The 22116-nt window shown below is 40.5% G+C and overlaps 1 protein-coding gene across 4 annotated transcripts in view; it reads left to right on the top strand.

Annotated features, from left to right (window-relative positions):
- Afg1l (AFG1 like ATPase) overlaps positions 1-22116 on the top strand; it is a 166300-nt gene that overhangs the window by 73755 nt on the left and 70429 nt on the right. For all 4 annotated transcript variants that reach the window (XM_036169287.1, XM_036169289.1, XM_036169288.1 and 1 more), the window contains one exon: positions 5768-5826. In XM_036169287.1, the coding sequence (XP_036025180.1) occupies positions 5768-5826 (59 nt within the window). The remainder of the gene's footprint in view (positions 1-5767; positions 5827-22116) is intronic.

Here is a 22116-nt window from a genome sequence, read left to right on the forward strand (position 1 = left end):
TTTAGAGTCCTCATACTGTTCTCTACAAAATGAATGCCCCATAATCCCAGTCCTCTATTCTTATATAACCAAGTGTTCATTAATCATTAAAGCTTTGTTCAGAAATCATTAAAAAAATCACAGGCAAGAACTGGTGAATTTTAAACTGGTATTTAGTAAATAATGGCAACTGTTGATATAAATATAATATGAAATCTTTACATCTAAGGGAGTTAAAACTGAATGTGAAAAACCTTGTAGCTAAATAACATTTCAGGAGATAGATCTATTGTATTGTAATTAGCATAACATTTGAATTGCAGAGAAACTTCAATTTAATGATACAGCCCCTTTTCCATTACGTGTTCCATAAAAGCCTAAAGATTTTCAAGCCAACAGATTTCTGCTTAGGATTCTGTTTGGAAAATGACCCTCAGAGCATAACATTTTGAATGTCTTCGTAAAGGCTGAGTCTTAAAAATTTAATGCTTTGAAACATTAAATCTGTGAGACTTAGCTACTGGCATTCTCCTTTGGCTTTGCTGATGAGTGGAAATCTTTGACTTAACAGCAGGTAGGCCTCCCCTGCTTTCCCTGACCTTTCATTCTGAAGGCGCATACTTGTCAGCCTCCTACGGCATTGAAAGAGAAGACTGTGCAGGCAGATACAGGCAGATCTCTGTTTCAGGCAGAGTTGGTCTGCATGGTGAGTTCCAGAACAGCCAGCTAGGGCTGCATAGTTAGACCCTGTCTCAAAAAACCAACTAAACAACAACAAAACAAAAACAAAAATAAAACTTTAAGAATAGCACCTTAGCTTTGTTCTAGACTGCTGTGCATATATATATTCACTACTATTGACATGTTTTTACAAAGGGATTTCTAATATATAAGAGAAATGACACATTTTAAAAACTGTCAATACATGGAGTCATATATATTCAGCACTCATACATCCCCAAAAATTCAAAATTAAACTCATTGTTTAAGCCATCACCACAGCCATGTGGCCAGTAGTTCTGCTTCTTCCCAAAGCTTGCTGTGTCCCGTGTCACCCTCATGGTCTTGCTTTTGGCTCAGGCTCCACTTACTTGCTCTTGGGCTGTGGATGGGCTTGTCTTCCCTCTGGCTCTGGATCAAGGGAACCACCCAGCTTACATTGTTTGGGGTCGGGCTTCTTTTGAGATTTGCCTGTTGTACACCTGGTTCACCTTTTTAATTGCAGAATAGTATTTCATTGTGCAGATGTGCACATCTGGATTGCCTCCATGTTGGGGATGTTACAAATACAGGACTTTTTTCTTGTTTCTTTGCTTCTCGCTTTTATGAATAAAGCTGCTAGAACATGGACTGAGTTTTAAATATTCTTATTTTCTCTTTTTCTTACTTCCTGTCAACTGCATCTGTTCTCTGTGTGAGTGGGGATTGGGGGTTGAGCCTGGGCCTCACGCATGCTGGGAAAACACTTCACCTCCAGACAGCCCCCAGGCCCCACTGTGTTTAATGTGCCTTCTCCAGCAGCTTTTGCAGTTGGTGAAAACTGTGGAAATCCTTAATTTTAAACCCATTTCCCAAATTTTACCGATTTTACTCAGCAGAGTATGGATTATAGTAAAGGTCCCGTGCTGAACTCTGCATCCTCAGAGCCTGCCCAGCATTGTCTCACCAGTTGTGATGCTCCTAACCCAGTTTAGATGTAAGTGAAGCAAAGTCCCTCCTTCATTACCACAGAGCATGTGACTGTCCGTTCGCTACAGTGAGGCCACCGTGAGCGTTTCTAAGGAGAATAAATGTTTTCTAATCATCATTTTAGTCTTGTAAAATACAGCAGCTGAAATCTATCAGTTATAACATTTTCTCTAAACAAGGAAATATAGAAAAGACCCTATAATGCTATATTTTGAAAAACACAAGATACAGTGTAGCAGGAATCTTAACAGGACTTATTAATGAAATCAAACCCGAGGCCAGGTATTGGGGCAAATGCTGGAAGATCAGAGACACAGAACAAGCCACAGCTACCTCACCTCGCCAATTCCTCAGCTGATCCTGTTTCCTCAGACTGGAAGCTTCTGTGTCCTCATCCGAATGGCTCTCTGCTGAACTGCTGCTCCAAAGCCTGAATGCTTAACCAGCCAAATGCTGAACCAGCCAAATGCTGCTAGTTTCTGGTCTTCACGCCATATATATATATATATCTTTCTCTTTCTGCCCCCACTCCCTGGGATTAAAGGCTCACTTTCTGGGAATAAAGGCATGTATCGCCATGCTGGCTGTATCCTTGAATATACAGAGATCCACCTAGCTCTGCCTTCCACGTTCTGGGATTAAAGGCGTGCACCACCACCGCCCAGCTTCTGCTATGGCTTGCTCTGACCCATTTTCTTCTAGCTACCAATTTTGGCTCTGTATCTAGTGGCTGTTCTGTTCTCTGACCCCAGATAAATTTATTAGGGTGCACAATATATTTTGGGGAACATAATACCACCACAATACAGTGTGATTTAATTTGTGTTTTTTACTACTAAGGAAACTTCTTTACTGTTTCTGTTTTTATAGTTAAAAAAATCCAATAGCTTTATAAAATGTCTATAAAAGACAATTGTTTGATGCAATAAGATTTCAAACTCTTGAAAATCTTTTTTCTATGAAGTTTCCCTTAAAAATATTTTTAAAGTTTTAAAATTATTTTTATTTATGTGTATATATGTGTCTCTGCATGTGTGTATGTGTATACATGTGTCTCTGCATGTGTGTACGAGCACACACATGAAGGTGCCTGTAGGTGCCAGAAGAAGGCACCAGACCCTCTGGACCTGTAATTACAGTTGTGAGCTGCCTGACGTTGCTGCTGGGAATGGAACCCAGGTCCTCTGGAAAAGCAGCAAGTGCTCTAACCACTGACCCACCTCTACCACCCCCTTTTTTTTTCTTTTTTTTCTTTATTTTTCTTTTCTTTGGAGCTGAGGATCCAACCCAGGGCCTTGCGCTTGCTAGATAAGCACTCTGCCACTAAGCTAAATCCCCAACCCTCCCTTTTCCTTTTTAAAGACATATTTTATTGTTTATGAATATGGGTGTGGGTATGTGTGTGTGTGTGTGTGTGCCAGAATATGTTGTGGGATGTCCTGGAGTCAGAGTCACAAGAGGCTGTGAGCCTGTTTTGTTTTCAAGATAAGGCAGGTCTATGTAGCTCAGGCTAGCTCCCACTGTAATCTTCTGAGCCTCATCTCCTGAGTCCTGCGGTCACATATATGTGTTTCCTGAGTACTGCGGACACATATGCGTGCCTCCTGGGTACTGTGGTCACATATGTGTGTCTCTGGAGTACTGTGGTCACATATGCGTGCCTCCTGGGTACTGCGGTCACATATATGTGTTTCCTGAGTACTGCGGACACATATGTGTGCCTCCTGGGTACTGTGGTCACATATGTGTGTCTCTGGAGTACTGTGGTCACATATGCGTGCCTCCTGGGTACTGTGGTCACATATGTGTGTCTCTGGAGTACTGTGGTCACATATGTGTGCCTCCTGGGCACTGCGGTCACATATGTGTGTTTCCTGAGTACTGTGGTCACATATGTGTGTGTCCTGAGTGCTGCGGTCACATATGTGTGTGTCCTGAGTATTGCGGTCACATATGTGTGCCTCCTGAGTACTGCGGACACATATGTGTGCCTCCTGAGTACTGCGGATACATATGTGTGCCTCCTGAGTACTGCGGTCACATATGTGTATCTCCTGAGTACTGCGGTCACATATGTGTGCCTCCTGGGTACTGCGGTCACATATGTGTGTCTCCTGAGTACTGCGGACACATATGTGTGTCTCCTGAGTACTGCGGACACATATGTGTGCCTCCTGAGTACTGCGGACACATATGTGTGCCTCCTGGGTACTGTGGTCACATATGTGTGCCTCCTGGGTACTGTGGTCACATATGTGTGTCTCTGGAGTACTGTGGTCACATATGCGTGCCTCCTGGGTACTGTGGTCACATATGTGTGTCTCTGGAGTACTGTGGTCACATATGTGTGTCTCCTGAGTACTGCGGACACATATGTGTGCCTCCTGAGTACTGCAGATACATATGTGTGTCTCCTGAGTACTGCGGACACATATGTGTGTCTCCTGAGTACTGTGGTCACATATGTGTGCCTCCTGGGTATTGCGGACACATATGTGTGTCTCCTGAGTACTGCGGACACATATGTGTGTCTCCTGAGTACTGCGGACACATATGTGTGCCTCCTGAGTACTGCGGACACATATGTGTGCCTCCTGGGTACTGTGGTCACATATGTGTGCCTCCTGGGTACTGTGGTCACATATGTGTGTCTCTGGAGTACTGTGGTCACATATGCGTGCCTCCTGGGTACTGTGGTCACATATGTGTGTCTTTGGAGTACTGTGGTCACATATGTGTGTCTCCTGAGTACTGCAGACACATATGTGTGCCTCTTGAGTGCTGCGGACACATATGTGTGTCTCCTGAGTATTGCGGTCACATATGTGTGCCTCCTGAGTACTGCGGACACATATGTGTGCCTCCTGAGTACTGCGGATACATATGTGTGTCTCCTGAGTACTGCGGACACATATGTGTGTCTCCTGAGTACTGCGGACACATATGTGTGTCTCCTGAGTACTGCGGACACATATGTGTGCCTCCTGAGTACTGTGGACACATATGTGTATCTCCTGACTACTGCGGTCACATATGTGTGCCTCCTGAGTACTGCGGACACTTATGTGTGCCTCCTGAGTGCTGCGGTCACATATGTGTGCCTCCTGAGTACTGCGGACACATATGTGTGTCTCCTGAGTACTGTGGACACATATGTGTGTTTCCTGAGTACTGCGGTCACATATGTGTGTTTCCTGAGTACTGCGGTCACATATGTGTGCTGCTCTGTTTGGCAAAAGCCTTCCTTTATAAGAAAAGTATAAAATCCTTAAAGTCTATTGCCCTTTCTTTTTGTTTGCTTTTGAAAATAAGTGTATTTATAAATCTGTATTGTGTATGCATACATTCACTGAGACACATACATATGTGGAAAAACATCTAAGTAAGAAAACATTGCCTCTGCCATAATCACCTTATATCTTAGCTTATTAAGAAGGGTATTTGGATTTTTAGACAATTCATTACTGGCCTTTCCTTACCTTTTAATCAAATGTGGAACCTTAGTACAAATTCAGGAGCAGTTTTGTATATTGGTGTGTTTTCTAAAGGAGTTAATTTTACATGACTTTTAATTAATTACTGAGAACTTACAGGACAAGAAAAGATGATTCCTTTCCTGGTGCAGTCTTCTATGTTCAATGGCTAACTAGACATGTCATCTCCTCCTCCTCCTTTTTGTTTTTGAGGCTGGGTTTCTATGTGTACCCCAGGCTGTTCTGGAGCTCTCTCTGTGGATCAGGCTGGCCTCAAACCTCCCGAATGCTGGGAGTGAAGGCATGCGCCACCACACTGGGCTCTGTGTCACCTTCTTCCACTGGATGATTGATGCAGGACTCTGGAAGGCATGTCTTCACATTCCCCACTGCCTCTTCCTCCTACATAAGGCCAATCAGCTGGGAAGCTTCTCATTTCCTTTCTGTGACTGCTAATTTTTCTTCTATTGAAAATGTCACGAGTCCCCGGGCTGTTTGAATAGGAATCATCTGGTCAGTTTTTTCCTTGTGCTTTTAGCTGCTAGAAGGGCTTCACCTGCCAGACGAAAAGATAAAGTATCCTTGTGATCGAACCAAGTCAAAGCTCATGCATTTGTTTGTTTCAGATCTCTATAAGAATGGACTCCAGAGGGCCAACTTTGTACCGTTTATAGCTGTCCTGAAGGTAAGGGGGACCATTTGTTCAGCCATTGACTGAGACATGAAGTGATCGCTGAGTGATTCTGTAGAAACACCTTGGTCTTGCATCAAGCAGAAGTCATCTTCGTATTTAGACAGTGACAGAGACAAGAGGAGAAACATGTCTTTAAAAACAGTTTCCCCCATGTGCACATGGGAAATGACAAATATAGTGCAAATTATTCCTAGCCGAACCATTTCATAGTTTACATCTTATAAATCTTAATTTAAGGTTTGCTCGTAAATACAGCAGAATGTTTAAACTTATACATTTATTTCTGAAAAAAAAAATGTTTGGTGTTCTTTGTTTCCTTCAGACTAATGGCCATTATTAACATGTTTTCCTAGGTATTAAAGTTGCTATTCTAGAACACCATTATTACAAAAATATTCTAATATATTTAAATGTGATTGCCATCAAGTTATCATGAAATTATGTCAAGTTGAGGCACATAAATAGTTTAAATATTTGTGTGTATCATTGCTGCATAGAGTTTAAAATAGTCTTCATTACAATATCATTAAGAATAAAATAGCCTTCTTTTTTACTGTTAATTTTAAGTAATTTCTACATGATTACTCACTAACTCTATAGTCTACCAATATTTCTTGAAAACCTACTATGTGCAAACCTACTAGTTATAGTAGGTAATAGAATTATGAAATATGGGATTTTTAAAAAAGATTTATTTATTTATTATGTATAGTGTTCTATCTGTGTGTATCCCAGCAGGCCAGAAGGGGGCATCAGATCTCTTTACAGATGGTTGGGAGCCACCATGTGGATGCTGGGAATTGAACTCAGGACCTCTGGAAGAGCAGCCAGTGCTCTTAACCTCTGAGCCATCTCTCCAGCCTGAAATATGGGATTTTTATATTCAGGTTTTTATACTCTGGTTGAGAATGTAAAATGTACACAAATACTTAAAGCAGAAAGTAAAGTATATAGTTCCCAAATGAAGCACAATTATGTGCCAAATGTAATTTATTTAATTTTAGGTATTTAAATGTTCTCAGTCCATATCAACATATCTGAAAAAGAATAAAGATTTATTTAACAAAAACTAAACTTCAAAAATTATTCCTAAGAAGGAGCGAAAATAGCTTGAAATCCTCTAAACACACAGTCAGACCATCTCTTTCGTGTGCACTGTAGCTGGATTATTGTTGGTGTCTGCACTAACTAACTCAGAAGAATCCAAACATCTGTTTCCCAGACCAATTTGTGGTTCCCAAGGATTTTAATTTCTCTGAGATATTTATAGATGTGGGGAAAGTGCTTTCAGAAGGACCCAAACTGTCAGTAATGTCTCCCTTTGATCTTCACACATGGGGAGCGGTAGATTTTCTCTGTGTTCCAAAGTAAATGTGCTCTTCAAAGAGACTAAAATACAAACAAGGAACAAACAAACAAACAAACAAACAAAAAATAGCTGCCCTAAATAGTATCTTCATATAGCAAGCTATAGAAAGAGAAGGCGCTCAGAACTTTGTCTTTGTATTTGGGGGCTGTAAGCCTTTCTTCCCGTAGTTTATCGTGACTCGGTATACAATGGCATTGACAGACAACTAAACTGACTGAACTGAATTTCACTTTCATTCTCCTTTCTGCTCTTAATTTTTCTGAAGAGAAGACCAGAGATGAACAATCCATAATTTCTAATTGAACATGAACTGACATGCCCACGAATCAAAGTAAAGACTCCATTAGAAAATACCTAAAATGTCCAGTTCATTCGAAAGATTTCTCGTATGTAACAGATCACAGTTCTGCTGGAGCTTGTCTGTCTTTATGCTGGTTAGTGTTTGCTCAAGCTGACACAGACTGGAGTCACTGGGATGAGGGATGCTCAAGAGAAGCATGGCCTCCACCAGATCGGCTGGGGACCTGCCTGAGGGGCGCTGTCTTCATTGCTTATTGATATAAGAGGCCCAGCCCACTGTGGGGGGCACCATCTCTCGGCAGGTGCGCCTGAGCTGTATGAAAACGCGAGCCTGGAAAGCAGTCCAGTAAGCCGCATGGTCTCTGCCTCAGGTCTCCCCTCCAGGCCCCTGCCTTCAAGTCCTGCCTTGGCTTCCCTTCACGAAAGCCAAATAAACCCTTTCCTTCCCTAAGATGCTTTGAACAGTTTTATCAAAGCAACAGAGGGCAAAGTAGGGTAGTGGGTTTGTATGAAGATTCATTGTGAGAAAAGACGGCTTCATACTTAACTGAGTGACATCTGGCTATTACAGATGATAGTACTGGATTCTCACTCTGGCCCAGCTAAGAGAAGTACATAGCAGAAGTCCACTTTAAAACTCACGGAGGGGCTGCCAGTGTGGCTAACTGGATAAAGGCACGGCTGGCGGGAGAGAACTGGCTCCAGAGAATGTTCTCTGACCTCCACACACACACCAGGGCTTATGGGTGTGCACGCATGTGTGCGCACATAGGCACACTCACACACACACACACACACACACACACACACACTATACACATGTGCACAGTCTCTAAATAAATATATAAATATATAAAATTAAAAATTAAATAACAAAATCTAGTTCAATAAAGAGTAAATTAGAATTTACTGAGGAAAAAAGAATTTTGTAAAATACATTTTTCTTTATGTTCCTTCCTAATAAATGGAGTTTATAATTCATCACAGAATCTTATGGTTTCTTGCTTGATGTATTGGAAAATAACAAGAACTTATATGAGTTTGTTAATAAGATCATATTTTGATTAGATAGTAGGAATGATGGGGAATCATATGTGATTAAAATCTGTAAGTTAATCAATAAATATGATATTAATATATAAAATATATAAATAAAACATTATACACACACACATTGGAATAGTATTCTGCCATAAAAAGGAACAGAATTCTAATAGATCATATAACATGAATGAATCTTGAAAAAACTATGCGAAGTGAAACAAGCCAGGAACAAAAGAATATTTTTGTGTTGTTGTTGGCTTTTGTTTTTCTAGACAGAGTTTCTCTGTGTAACAGTCCTGGCTGTCCTGGAACTGTTTGTAAATCAGACTGACCTCGAACTCACAGAGATCCACCTGCTTCTGCCTCCCAAGTGCTGAGATTAAAGGTGTGCGCCACCACCGCCCAGCACAAAAGAATATTTTTAAAAGGAAGAATTTTATGTAATTTGTTTATGTGAGTTACCTAGAGGAGACAAATTTATAAGAGAACAAAAATAGACTAGTGGGGGGCTGGAGAGGTGGCTCAGAGGTTAAGAGCACTGGCTGTTCTTCCAGAGGTTCTGAGTTCAATTCCCAGCAACCACATGGTGGCTCACTGCCATCTGTAATGAGATCTGGCGCCCTCTTCTGGCATGCAGGTGTACATGCAGACAGAACCCTGTGTACATAATAAGTAAATACATCTTTTTAAAAAATGAAAAGAAGACCAGCAATTACCAGGTGTTGGATAGAAGGAGGGATAGATATTTATTTATTTTATTTTATATGTATGATTATCTTGCTCACATGTATGTCTGTGTATCATGTGCATTCTGGAACTGGAGTTATGAATGGCTGTAAGCTGTCATCGGGGTGCTGGGAATTGAACTCAGGTCCTCTGTGAGAATAAGAGCTCTTAACCATTGAGCAATCTGCAGTCCCCAGAGGGATGAATACTTCATGTTTGCTGAGTAAAGGTTATCTGTTTGGTGAAAAGTTCTAGAAATGGATACTGGGGGTGGAGAACGTAGTGGATATGCTTAAGGCCAGTGAGTTAAGGTAATACATCTATGTTATACATGTTTTTTTCTTTTTCCTAGACAGGGTTTCTCTGTTTAGCCTTAGCTGTCTTGGAACTCACTCTGTAGATCAGGCTGGCCTCAAACTCGGAGATCTGAGTGCTGGGATTAAAGGCATATACTACCATGCCCGGCTTTATGCCATGCATATTTTTTATGAAATTCTAATTAAAATAAGATTCAAAGTTTCATGATAGATTATAAAAATGTCCCCAGGTTTCAGTTTAAAAAAAAAAAAAACCCACTCCTACCAAATACCAGGAAGACCCCAAATTAGTGTGAAAAGATAATCTGTTGACAGTGGCATCAATCAAAATGACAGAGAATTAGAATTATCTGATAAAAATGTTAAAGTTGTCACAAAACCAATGCTTCCACAGGCTGTGTGTGTGTGCTCCATACTTTAGCCTTGGCTCCCCATGATTCAAAAGAGTTCTATTCACAAGTGATGTTCATGCCATGTAGGACATAGGTTCCAACTACAGCAGGCAAATGACAGAATCCTAAGAGAAACAGATTCTCTTAGGAGGGATGCTTCTCATAAGCCTTTCTATAGCTGCTGGAGGAAATGTAGCAATAAGGATCCAAGCAACTTTGTGAGCAAGTCTCGTGGAAATCAGATAGAGCAGTGTCTTTAAGTGCAATTGAGCATCTGTGAATAACATCATTATGAAACATAAGTCAAGAGTTTCCTGTTTGCAAATGAAGACAGACACACACACAGACAGACACACACACACACACACACACACACACACACACACACACACACAGTAAGGCCATCACCTGGGTCAAATCTCTGGAACCCACATTGTAGGAGAGAACCGACTCCTGTAAGCTGTCTCCTAACAACTGTGCATGTGCCATGGTGTGCCTGCACACACGGAGCACATACCCCGCCCCCTCGCAGTCAACCAAAGTAAACACACATAGAAACTAGACAAAGCAGAAGAACAGAAATCACGCTGGCCCTGCCCCAGCAGGCTCCTCCCTGCAGGTCTACTGGCTGCTGGGGGGAAAGTCACCCCTGTTGCTCATTGGGTCTTAAAGGACTCTTCCGTCTTGACGCTTCAGAGTCCTTTAATATTTGCTTTGTAAATAATTTCCAGGCTTTGAAATTATGCACCTCCTCATTCCCTGAAGCGGAAGTCACCTTATTAAATGTCTTCATATGGAAATTCTACCCTCTTCATCATTTCTGGTTGGTGTTGGTTCTTCACCCAGATCTGGTAACTTAGATTGGGTGCTAGACACAGTGATCACTGCATTGAGTCTGCAATTTCCTCTAAGTGTGCTAAGTTGTCTTTTTTTTGGCAGTAGTGAAATTTCTTGCCGTTGATCCTTTGGAGGGTTGTTTTTAAGTCGTATGAGATATACAAAGACCAGCTCATTCTCCAGGCCTGTTTCAGCACTTGACTTTCTAGACTCACTAGGCTGGGCTTTCCCGTGAATCCACTGGTGTTCAGAGAATTGTTTGTTTACTCTGGCTATTCAGAATGCTTATCTATTTCCCAGTTTTGTGTGACTTATTCTTTACTAAGCATGTATACTTAGCAGTTATACAATTTAAAGTTCAGCCAAAGATTAAAGGCATTTCTTATTTGTGGTGGTTTGAATGGGATGCCCCATGGTCTCGGGCATTTGAATACTTGGTCCCCAGTTGGTGGCACTGTTCGGGGAGGCTTGGGCGTGGCCTTGTAGGAGGATGTCACAGAAACCTCAAAGCCTACTACTCTTCCCAGTGTGCTCTCTCTGTTTTGTGCTTGTGGTTTGAGGTATGAGCATCCTGCTCCAGCCTCCAGCCCTGCTGTTCCCATCCACTGCCATGCTGTTCCCATTCACTGCCATGCTGTTCCTGTTAATGTTAATTTGAAATTCTGCCTGAAAAATAGTATTTTAAGTGGTTTAATTTTTCTCTTTTAGAGCTTTCTGAAATGAAATTCTGTAGTTAGAATTTTCCTGCCTGGCCCACAGTCAGGACAAATCTCTCTTACCCACCAGTCCCACAGTCGCTCAGACCCAACCAAGTAAGCACATAGAGACTTACATTGTTTTTACAAACTGTATGGCCATGGCAGGCTTCTTGTTATCTGTTTCTTCTATCTTAAATTAACCCATTTCTATTAATCTATACTTTGCCACGTGGCTCGTGGCTTACCAGTACCTTATCTCTTTCTTGTCATGGCAGGGGCTGGTAGCATCTCTCCGCCCCAGCCTCCACTTCCCAGAATTCTCTTCTCTCTTGTTCCGCCTATACTTCCTGCCTGGCCACTGGCCAAACAGCATTTTATTTATACAGAGCGATATCCACAGCACTTCCCCTTTTCTTTTTCTTTGTTTTAAAAAGGAAAGTTTTAACTTTTATATAGTAGAATTACATATCTCTCCAGGTGCCACCAAGCCCTGTTAGTCCAACAACCCACTTTAAGATAAACACACAGACATTTATATTATTTAAACTGCTTGGCAATTAGCTCAGGCCTACCATTGTCTAGCTCTTACTCTTATATTTAGCCCATTTCTATTAATCTATACTTTGCCACGTGGCTCATGGCTTACCAGTACCTTATTTCTTTCTTGTCGTGGCAGCGGCTGGCTGAGTCTCTCTCTCCATCTTCCACTTCCCAGAATTCTCTACTTGTCCCGCCTATACTTCCTGCCTGGCTACTGGCCAATCAACATTTTATTTATACAGAGTGATATCCACAGCACTTCCCCTTTTCTTTTTTGTTAAAAAAGGAAGATTAATTTTCACATAGTAAAATTACAGATAACAAAACAATTATCAAGCAAGAATTACAGTTACAATATTAAAGAAGATATCTTATCTATCTTATATTTTTGAGTCTAAGGTTTTATATCTAACTTATCTTTTATCATAACTGAGAAAATTATAACTATCTAGTCTTCAACCACATCAAAGACCTCAGAAGGATATAATATTACCTGAGAACCGGGAGAAGGATGCAAGCAACTTTAGGGAGTCTTGCAGGGTAGACAGAGACAGCTGGCAGCCTGGACAGTCACCTAACATTCTTTTGTAAAGTTGGGGCATTTGTCTTCAGCCCACAGGGCTAGAGTCTCTTGGTCACTTTTTTCAGTGTCCTGTAGAATGTCTGGCAGTTTCCTCTGCGAAGCAGGAACCTGAAGGACCATTGTGTCAAGAAAAGTTTAGTGGTCACCTTTCTATGGGTCCTGCATGTCCAGGTGATCAAGCAGTCCAGGCAAGAACAGTTTCTTGCCCAAATGGCTGTTTTTGCCAAGGTGAAGATACATTCCATATGAAGTGTCTTCAATGCCCATCCTCCTCTCTGAAGTAAATTGGTGCTGCCAGGAGCAGACATGTCTCACTGTCCAGTAAGTCTAAATTTTAAAAATATTTTAAATGCCATATTCTGTAGGTCTTTGAAGTATTTGAAGATTACTTATATATCGGAAATATATCTATGTATACCTAGAAGACTTAACTAACATGGCTATAAGTATGATTATCATAGATGACTAATTATTAATCTATTTTTACTTATCCATTACAATTTTAAATGAGCTATATAAACATAATACCTTAAACAAGAGTAGAAATATACACACAGTATAACAAAATTAACTTTCAAGTTTGTATCAATAGATTAAAATCTATACCAATGTAAAACATTTTAAACAAGTTGTTGCTCTTTAAAAGTAAGTTCATTAATCTCCCCTTTTATCCTATTATATCTATATCATATCCCCCCCTTTTTTTTTCCTTTAAAAAGAGATCACATTTATAATCAACCTGATTTAAATAAAAATATTGGTTTTTCTCTGTCCCACATCAGAGGGCTCTTCTGATTTGGGACATAAGAATCTCTTAACCTTTTTTTTTTTTTTTTAATCAATATGTCTGGGTTTAGAGGAATGAGCCAATTCCATCTCCAAAGCCAGCTTGATCATTTTGGGTGTAGTTTTTCTTACTACTTCCTGCTGGAGGGGGGCGCTGTATCTTATGGAGACACAAAGAAAATTTTAGGATTATGGAGTAGTCCATTAGGGTGAACCTCTGAGCCAGTTGCCTTGAAACCATTCTAGATGTTGGATCATCTGGGCCATGGTGTCATCTGAGACCTTTCAGGCGGTCTTGGATGATCAGACCTGATGTATCTTAATCTGGAACAAATCCATAGCCTCTGGCTTTCTGTGGAAACAAAAGCAGAGACTCTTTTCTAAAGCAACATATCCTTATATCCAAATTTTGAAGTCAAGGTACCTTTAAAATTTACATATTTGTTTAACTCAACAGCTTTTATGATCAAATCTTTTTCTGTAGTTAAAAATCCCAAAGACAACATAAACCAGATTCTCTGTGTAATATCCATCTTTGTAAGACTGAAATGCAGCTGTGGCTGCTGGCTCCGCCCACCTCAGCTTTCCAACATGGCGGTGGTACAGTTTACCGGCCAGCTCTGGGTCTGGAGCCGTGTGTACCATCAACTATCAGAAGCAGTTCTATCAAAGCAGCACATAGCTCAGAAACTTTTTTTTCTTTTTTTCTTTTTTTAAACTAGCAAAGGCTAAATCCACCATGCAGCAGAGTAAAGTGCCGCTTGTAGATGCCTCATTCCCCCCACGCTGCAGGTCAGACGCACACGCCAGGAACCCGCCATAGTAGCTCAAACCGGCAGGCTGCCGCTAACTTGAGAGAGACAACCAGGAAGCTGTTTTTAGCTCCATTTTAGAATCTTTTTTCTCAGGTTTTAGGTGGAAACTCTTGCCAACACGTTGGGCGCCATTTGTAGTTGGAGATTTCCTGCCTGGCCCACGGTCAGGACAAATCTCTCTCACCCTCCAGTCCCACAGTTGCTCAGACCCAACCAAGTAAGCACACAGAGACTTATATTGTTTACAAACTGTATGGCCATGGCAGGCCTCTTGTTATCTGTTTCTTCTATCTTAAATTAACCCATTTCTATTAATCTATAAGTTGCCACGTGGCTCGTGGTTTACCAATACCTTACATCTTTCTTGTCATGGCTGGCCGTGTCTCTCTCTCCACCTTCTTCCCAGAATTCTCTTCTCTGCTTGTCCTGCCTATACTTCCTGCCTGGCTACTGGCCAATCAGCATTTTATTTATACAGAGTGATATCCACAGCAAATTTCAGATTTTGTTGAAAATTTGTCTCACCAAAAAAATGAATTTAAGTGGGGTTTCTGAAATGAACATATATTATTATTCCAATGGAAAAAAAAATTAGACAGATCAGATTTGCCCATCATTTTTAGGAACTCAGCAGATCTGGGCAGGTATTCATATTGAAATTTTGGCAAAAAGCAAACTGGATTGAGCATGACTACTATAAATGTAAACGTGTTGGCAGATTGTCCAGTTTGTGGTGCTAGAACAATGTGAGCAACTTCGGGTTAGTACAGAAAACAGATTGAGCCGGGCGGTAGTGGCACACTCCTTTAACCCCAGCACTCAGGAGAGGCAGAGGCAGGCGGATCTCTGTGAGTTCGAGGCCAGCCTGGTCTATGGAGTGAGTTCCAGGAAAGGCGCAAAGCTACACAGAGAAACCCTGTCTCAAAACAAAACAAAACAAAAAGAAAGAAAGAAAATAGATTTGTTCTCAAAGCTCTAAAGGCTGGGAATTCTGTTATCACAGAAACTACTCCATCCAGATCCATCCGGATCCATCCGGATCCAGGGGGCCCTCATGTCGCATCCACTCATGGTGGAAGGTGGGAGGGAAGAGAGAACTGAAAAGGGCACATTCCACAATAAGTAACCTCATCCTTGCATGATAACAGCCACAGTCTACTCATGAGGACAGTGTCCTCATCCTCATGACACAGCCACCTCCCAAAGGCCCACCTTCCACATATACCTCTTGGAGGACTCATTCAAATGGCTATGAGAGATGACTCGGGGCATAGGCACTTGTTCCAGCCAGGAACCCGAGTTCGATCCTCACCAGGACTACATGGAAGGAGAGAAGGGAGCACATCGTTGTCCTCTGACCTCCACATGCATTGTGGCATGTGTGCCTTCACACACACACACACACACACACACACACACACACACACACTCTCACATGCACACACACGCTCACTAAAATTTGTTTGTTTGTTCTGAACGAGGCATATAGGAAGGAAGACTCAGGAGCCAGAAGGAGAGAAAGACTTAGCTAGTTACTTAGAGAATACAATGAGCGCACCGACTCAGAAAACAAGACAAACATAGTTTTTAAGATCTTAAGAGAAAATTTAAAAGGCATGTTGCTAATACAGCAAAGGAGATTAATTGAATATAATGCCAGAAGAAAAGTGAGCTGACAGAAATAAAAACAAAGGGAAAATTTTTGAGGTAAAAACCATTATAGAAGCCGGGCGGTGGTGGCGCACGTCTTTGATCCCAGCACTCGGGAGGCAGAGCCAGGTGGATCTCTGTGAGTTCGAGGCCAGCCTGATCTACAAGGAGAGATCCAGGAAAGGTGCAAAGCTACAGAGAGACCCTGTCTCAAAAAAACCAAAACCCAAACCAAACCAAACCAAAACTATTATAGCCATGGTGCCATATAAGGAAAGCAGGTAGAAGGTGGCAACATGCCCTCAATTCATGTGCGTGTGCCCATGTTTGTGAGTGTGTGTGAGAAGTTTTTGCTGTTTTGTTCATGTTGGACTTGAACTCATCCCCCTGCCTCAGCTTCCTGAGTCACTGGTCACAATCATATATCTGGGAAAAAAAGACCTAAGGACAAAGTAGAAAATAGGTTTAATAAAAGATAAAAGTCCAGATTTAGTGTTCACTGTGTATCTGTCCAACTCCACCAAGAATAATACATTTTTCTGTTGTATAATTTAACTCCAGAATCAAGCAAAAGTCTATTATCAATAAGAAAGGAAATTAGTGTAGAAAATCCTCAAGTTGATCTGAGACCTGTCTGTTTCAAGTAGATACCATAATAAAGTAAAATACAATTGTTCTTACAGTGTTAAGATTAAAAGGTGTCAGTCTGGAGAGATGTCTCAGTGATTAAGAGCATTGCCTGTTCTTCCAGGGGACCCAGGTTCGATTCCCAGCACTCACATGGCTGCTTACACCCATCTGGAACTCCAGTTCCAGGGCATGCAATGTCTTCTGTCTTCAGAGGGCAACTGCACAGATGTGTACAGATGTCGGGCACAGACATGCACTCAAAAAACCCATACGCATAAAATGAAATAATTAAAAAAATACATAGTATCTTGTTAATTGTGTCACTGTGCACACCTAATCCCCAGATGTGCCAGATGTGGTGGCATACTCTATAATCCTGGCACTGAGGAGTTGCATGCAAGGCTAGCCTGAGCTACATAGTGAGACTCTGCTGTGGAATAATGCTTTTGTACACTGGTTTAATAAATGCTGATTGACCAATAGCCAGGCAGGAAGTAAAGGTGGGATAAGCAGACAAGGAGAATTCTGGGAAGAGGAAGGCTGAGTCAAGAGACGACAGCCCACTGTCCAGGGAGCAGCATGTAATGATATACAGGTAAAGCCATGGAACATGTGGTGACATATAGATTAACAGAAATGGGATGAGTTTAGTTGTAAGAGCCAGTCAGCAGTAAGCCTGAGCTAATGGCCAACAGTTATAATTGATATAAGCCTCTGTGTGTTTACTTGGGTCTAAGCAGCTGCGGGACAAGCAGCTGTGACCAGGCGGGACACAGGAAAACTTCCAGCTACAGGACTCTGTCCCAAATAGGCCAGTGGAAAATAAATAAATCCCTGCTATGTTTCAGAGCCACTTAAAATCCCCACAGATATGTATTTTTCGACATATGATAATGGAGGAATTATAGCCTTCATGAAATTTCCTGAGAAAATTACTTTTAAGATTTCATACCACCAGTCAAAATGAATAACTTATAAATAGAGATATTACAGTAAAATAATTGGTGGTGGTTGAATTGAATCTGATTAAACATTTCAGGCAATAACATTTTTATCATGTCATGTGAGCACTTCTGTAATTGAATTAAGTATGGGATGCTGAAGGACATGACAAAGAGGCCTTGACCTGAATGAGCAGCTTGAATAGAGACAGTGACACAGGCCAGGCTTGTCCCAAGACCACGATGCTAACATTGGAACTTAAAGTCAAAGTTACTAGGAAAAGCAGAAGGCGATTCATCATAGAGGGAGGGTGCATGGAAAGGATGAACCCATGAGGGATGTAAATTTAAAATGTGGTTAATTAATACTTTATGAACTACTTATTACTATTCTTCTGTCTACTTGAGGCTTTTAGAAATTGTGTAAGACTTAGATTTCCTCTGTCTGCCTCCAGATAAAAGCAAGATATAGCTAGTGTTACATGCAAACAAAATGGACCATGTTGGCACTTAGTGCTCTTATATAAAAAGATAATTAATATAGTAATCATTAAAGTCTGTAATTTGAAACTCCTTGCTGACCGTATGACACAATATGGTATTTATTTGTTGTGGTATTTATAAAAATAGGTAATTCTTCTAAAGTATGTGTTACAAATCAAATTGTTAAAGCAGTTACCAGTGTCTGCCAAGACTGGCTCCTTACAGTTAAATGTATCTGTCTCAGCCTCTGCACTTCAGAACTTAACAATCTACATCCAGGTCAGCATACAGAAGCAGTAGCCAAATCTGGCCTGTTACCTGCTTTTGTGAATAAAGCTTTATTGGAAAGCTTCATGCTCATTTTTGTGTGTTTTCTGTAGCTCTTTTCACATTATAGCAACAGAGTTGAGTCCTGAAGCAGAAAGCCTAAAATGTTTATTTATGTTCTGTCCTTTTCCAGACAGTGTCTGGACCCTCATTGGGAAAGTGTGTGAGGAACAAACAGCTACTTAAAAATCACATGTTCTTTCCTAGAAAATATTGTTTGTGTGACAGAAACCCTGTGCTAGGGTAGATTTAGTAATAGCTGTCAGACAACGTGTTACTTCAAAAGCTGCATAATGATTGACAGAAGAGGGAGTTTGGTGGGCTGAAAGTCAAGAGGGTGGCTAGTATCAATTTCAGATAAATCAGTAATGTGAGGTTATTGGCTTTGTTAGAATAAAATTAATACAAACATACCTACATGCATGCTTATATATTTGTTTGCAGTCTTGGAGATTGAATCCAGGCACTTCCACATGTTGGTCAAATATTCTACTTGTGAGTCGTCTCTGTAGCCCTGGTTTTCACATTTATTGTTTTGTATTTATTTATTTAGAGACAGAGTCTTAATCTGTATGCCAGGCTGGCCCAAATCCCACTGTGGGACGCAGGCTGGCATCACACTTGCAGCCATCCTCTTGCCTCAGGTTTTTGAGTGCTAGGATTAGAGATGGGAGCCATTGTGCCCAGTAATTCTATAAGATAAAAACGCTAGCATGTCTTAAGTGTAGAGTGATTGAATACTATTCATTCCACAAATCTGTGCCATCATCAGTATTAAAATTGCGATTTTAAAGATGTGAAGGACTAACTGGTATTTTGACCAAGAATAGGGTTTGTTGTTGTTGTTTGTTTGTTTTAGGTTAATTCCAAATTGGACTAATTTCAGCCTTGAAGGTTGGATTGGCTAGCAGTCATTTCTAATCCCATCTGATCAGGTTCTGGGAACAGGTGACTGCTGAGCCCTGTCCTTTATATTTGGTAAAAATTTTATTCACTCCATTGCTTGCCGCTCACAGACCATTTAGTTTGGTTCATTCTACAATGAAAGAAATGCTGTGAGTGGACGTTGTTAAAGTGAAGGAATTCTGTGTGACTCTGACTTGAGTTTAGGATTTCCATCATCAGCTTAACTCCAGAACAACTGGAAAATAACATCCCCGTGGGAAATGTCCTGTGCAGCAGTCTTTGCCAGGTTTGTGACACAGACATGCTTCCACCAGGAAGTCAGCATTCTGACTGTCTTACAATGACAGCCAGCTGTCTCTTTTGTAAGTTCTGTATTTCCTCTTAAAATTAAGACTCAGGTGACTGACTGCAAGGATGATATCTATAAGCTTGTGGACACCAACCTGCAAAGCATCCTACAGTATTATTTTCTCTTTCGTTAATACCATTTAGAAAATGAAATTAGAGAACAGTAATGTCCTAGCATTAACTCTTTGTAATTTTCTATTTCTGACAAAATGTTTCTCATTTGGAAGAATTATATTATGATTTGATTTAGCCTGAGTTGATTTTAAATATGAAATGCACAGATACTAAATAATCGAAGAGATTAACAGTTTTGTTGCTACTAATTTTGTACTATTTAATATTCAGGGATGACTGCATATCTTCTCCTGGGTAATATTCCTGGACTTGATCAAAAACACTGAAAAAGCTGTATGTTAGACCTTATGATTTTATCTCCTGACGGTCTTTTCTTGAGGCTCTTATCCTGCTAATGAACACTTTGGGAATGTTTTCGTGCTGTGGTCTGCAGTTGCAAACTTTAGAAAAGTTGTTTATTTCTTAGACAAAACATGTGGCGTTCACCCTTTGTCCAGTCCTGGCATAAGATTTTAGAGTTGGTAAATAAGTGGATCTTGTCACTTTTTCCTGGTATGGTTTTCAAAGCTGCTCAGAGCGATTTGCTGGCTTGTTCCTGGTGACTTTTGGTGTAGAAGCTGGAGCCCTCAGTGTGTTAGCCTAGGAGTTAGTATCCACCCAACTGACTTCACTGGGCTGTTACTGAGCCGGTCCCCAGGGGTCACCTTTGTCAGTGTGATGATGTCTTTACTTGGGAACTGCCTTTTTAATACTTAAAACTGGAAGAAACAAAGGAGAACAGAAATAACGGACCAGACTTCTGGATACCAGAGAATTCTGGCTTCCCAGAAACTATTAGAGTTCATTTGAATCCTATTGGGTGTTTGATGTCTTAAAGACAGACACATGATCATTTGACATGTAATGCATTCTGTGATTAGTGACTCTTAGGCCTAAATAAATTAAGGAAATTGTCATCTGTGAACTTATTTTGTATATACTTGAGAAAAATAGACTTAAAATTACTGAAAAAATATATCAATAACAAGAAACTTCATTAGTTATATGTGTTTTTATTTTGTGTTCTTGAAAAGGATAAATAGGATTAAAAATTAAAAATTGTTGTGATGTAATTTTAAGATGTAATTCTTACCCATCTGTTCCTCCAAATGAATGCTTGGAAAGCCTGTGGAAAAGTAATCTGGGGATATGCTTTCAAAAAAACATTTTTCCTGTCTTGCAAAATGAAAATAACGATTTTCTATAAAATATATTAGTTATATACTTGTTTTTAACTGAAATACAAGCAGCTGCGCCTTAAATGTAGAATATATAGTTTAGGACTTGAATTTCTTTCCTTGAATAAATAGTTATTTTCAGTTTGATTACAAGAAATCAGTTCTGTGGCGACAAAAATGGTTTAAAGGAAGTGTGTCTTAAATATGAATTAGTGGCTTCTTTGAATCACGATATAAATTAGTTTAATTACACATGGCGATTTTCTTGGCTAGTGATGTAATGTGAAATAGAATTCTCCCTTTCCTTCCCTTCAAACTCAAGCCAATTAAAAGAACTTTTAAGCTCTTTGTCACAGGCCACCATGGAGGTCTGCAGAGAAGAACTTTAATCCAATAAACATTTCATTTAGATCATGAAAAGAAAACATGAGGAGACACCCCTTTAAAAGAGGGTGTTACTATGAGTCTACCCATGAAGAGATGTGAGGAATTGGCCAAATTAACCAAGAGGTCCTCATATTTAACGCACAAACGTGTCAAAACTAACAGAATCATTATTTAATTTGCTTGAACTCTACATTGAGGAGACTCTGAAAAGCCACAACTGTTTTCTTCAAAGCCTCCACTGTGGTGCTGGATGGACAGGGCAGAGGGAGGTTGTGAGAAATCCAGATACCACTTAGCCCTGGCCGGAGCTGGTCAGAAAAGGGAATAGATAATTAGGCATAATTAGCGTGTATGAATCGTTGTCTCTCTGCCCTTAGCTTGAATAAATTTTGAAGAAAAAAACCCTCGTGATGCAAAGCCTTTGATGTAGGAAGAGTCATTGTGGCTTGGCAGCATAAAGGCAGTGTTTTATACTTTTGACATAATAGTGGTAGTACAGAAAGCCTGAATGGGCCCTGCACCCCCCGTCTGCTTTACACCAAGGACTTTTGGATTCTCTTGAAACAAAAATGCGTCACAAGTTTTCAGTTGTCCCTAATGAGGTATCGGACCTCATCGGGGCTCAGAGGGAGCCATCTTTAGCTTTGTTTAAATCTTAACCACCGGTTTTGTTTTGTTTTTTGTTTTGTTTTGTTTTTTTTCTTTTCTGGGAAATCTGGTTTTTTGTTTTGTTTTGTTTTGTTTTGTTTTTTTAAAGCCAACTGTCTCCCCCACTCTTCACTCCTTAGCTTTCACCTCTAGGAAAAGAAAGGAATGGTGCACAGGAAAGCCAAATGTAAAACCTAAACAAAACTTACCGTACAAAGGACAACACATCTTTGTGTTTTTAGTCCTTCCCAGTTTGATGAAT

This window comes from Onychomys torridus, chromosome 19 (genome assembly GCF_903995425.1).
Source record: "Onychomys torridus chromosome 19, mOncTor1.1, whole genome shotgun sequence".
In the NCBI taxonomy this organism is placed as follows: Eukaryota; Metazoa; Chordata; class Mammalia; order Rodentia; family Cricetidae; genus Onychomys; species Onychomys torridus.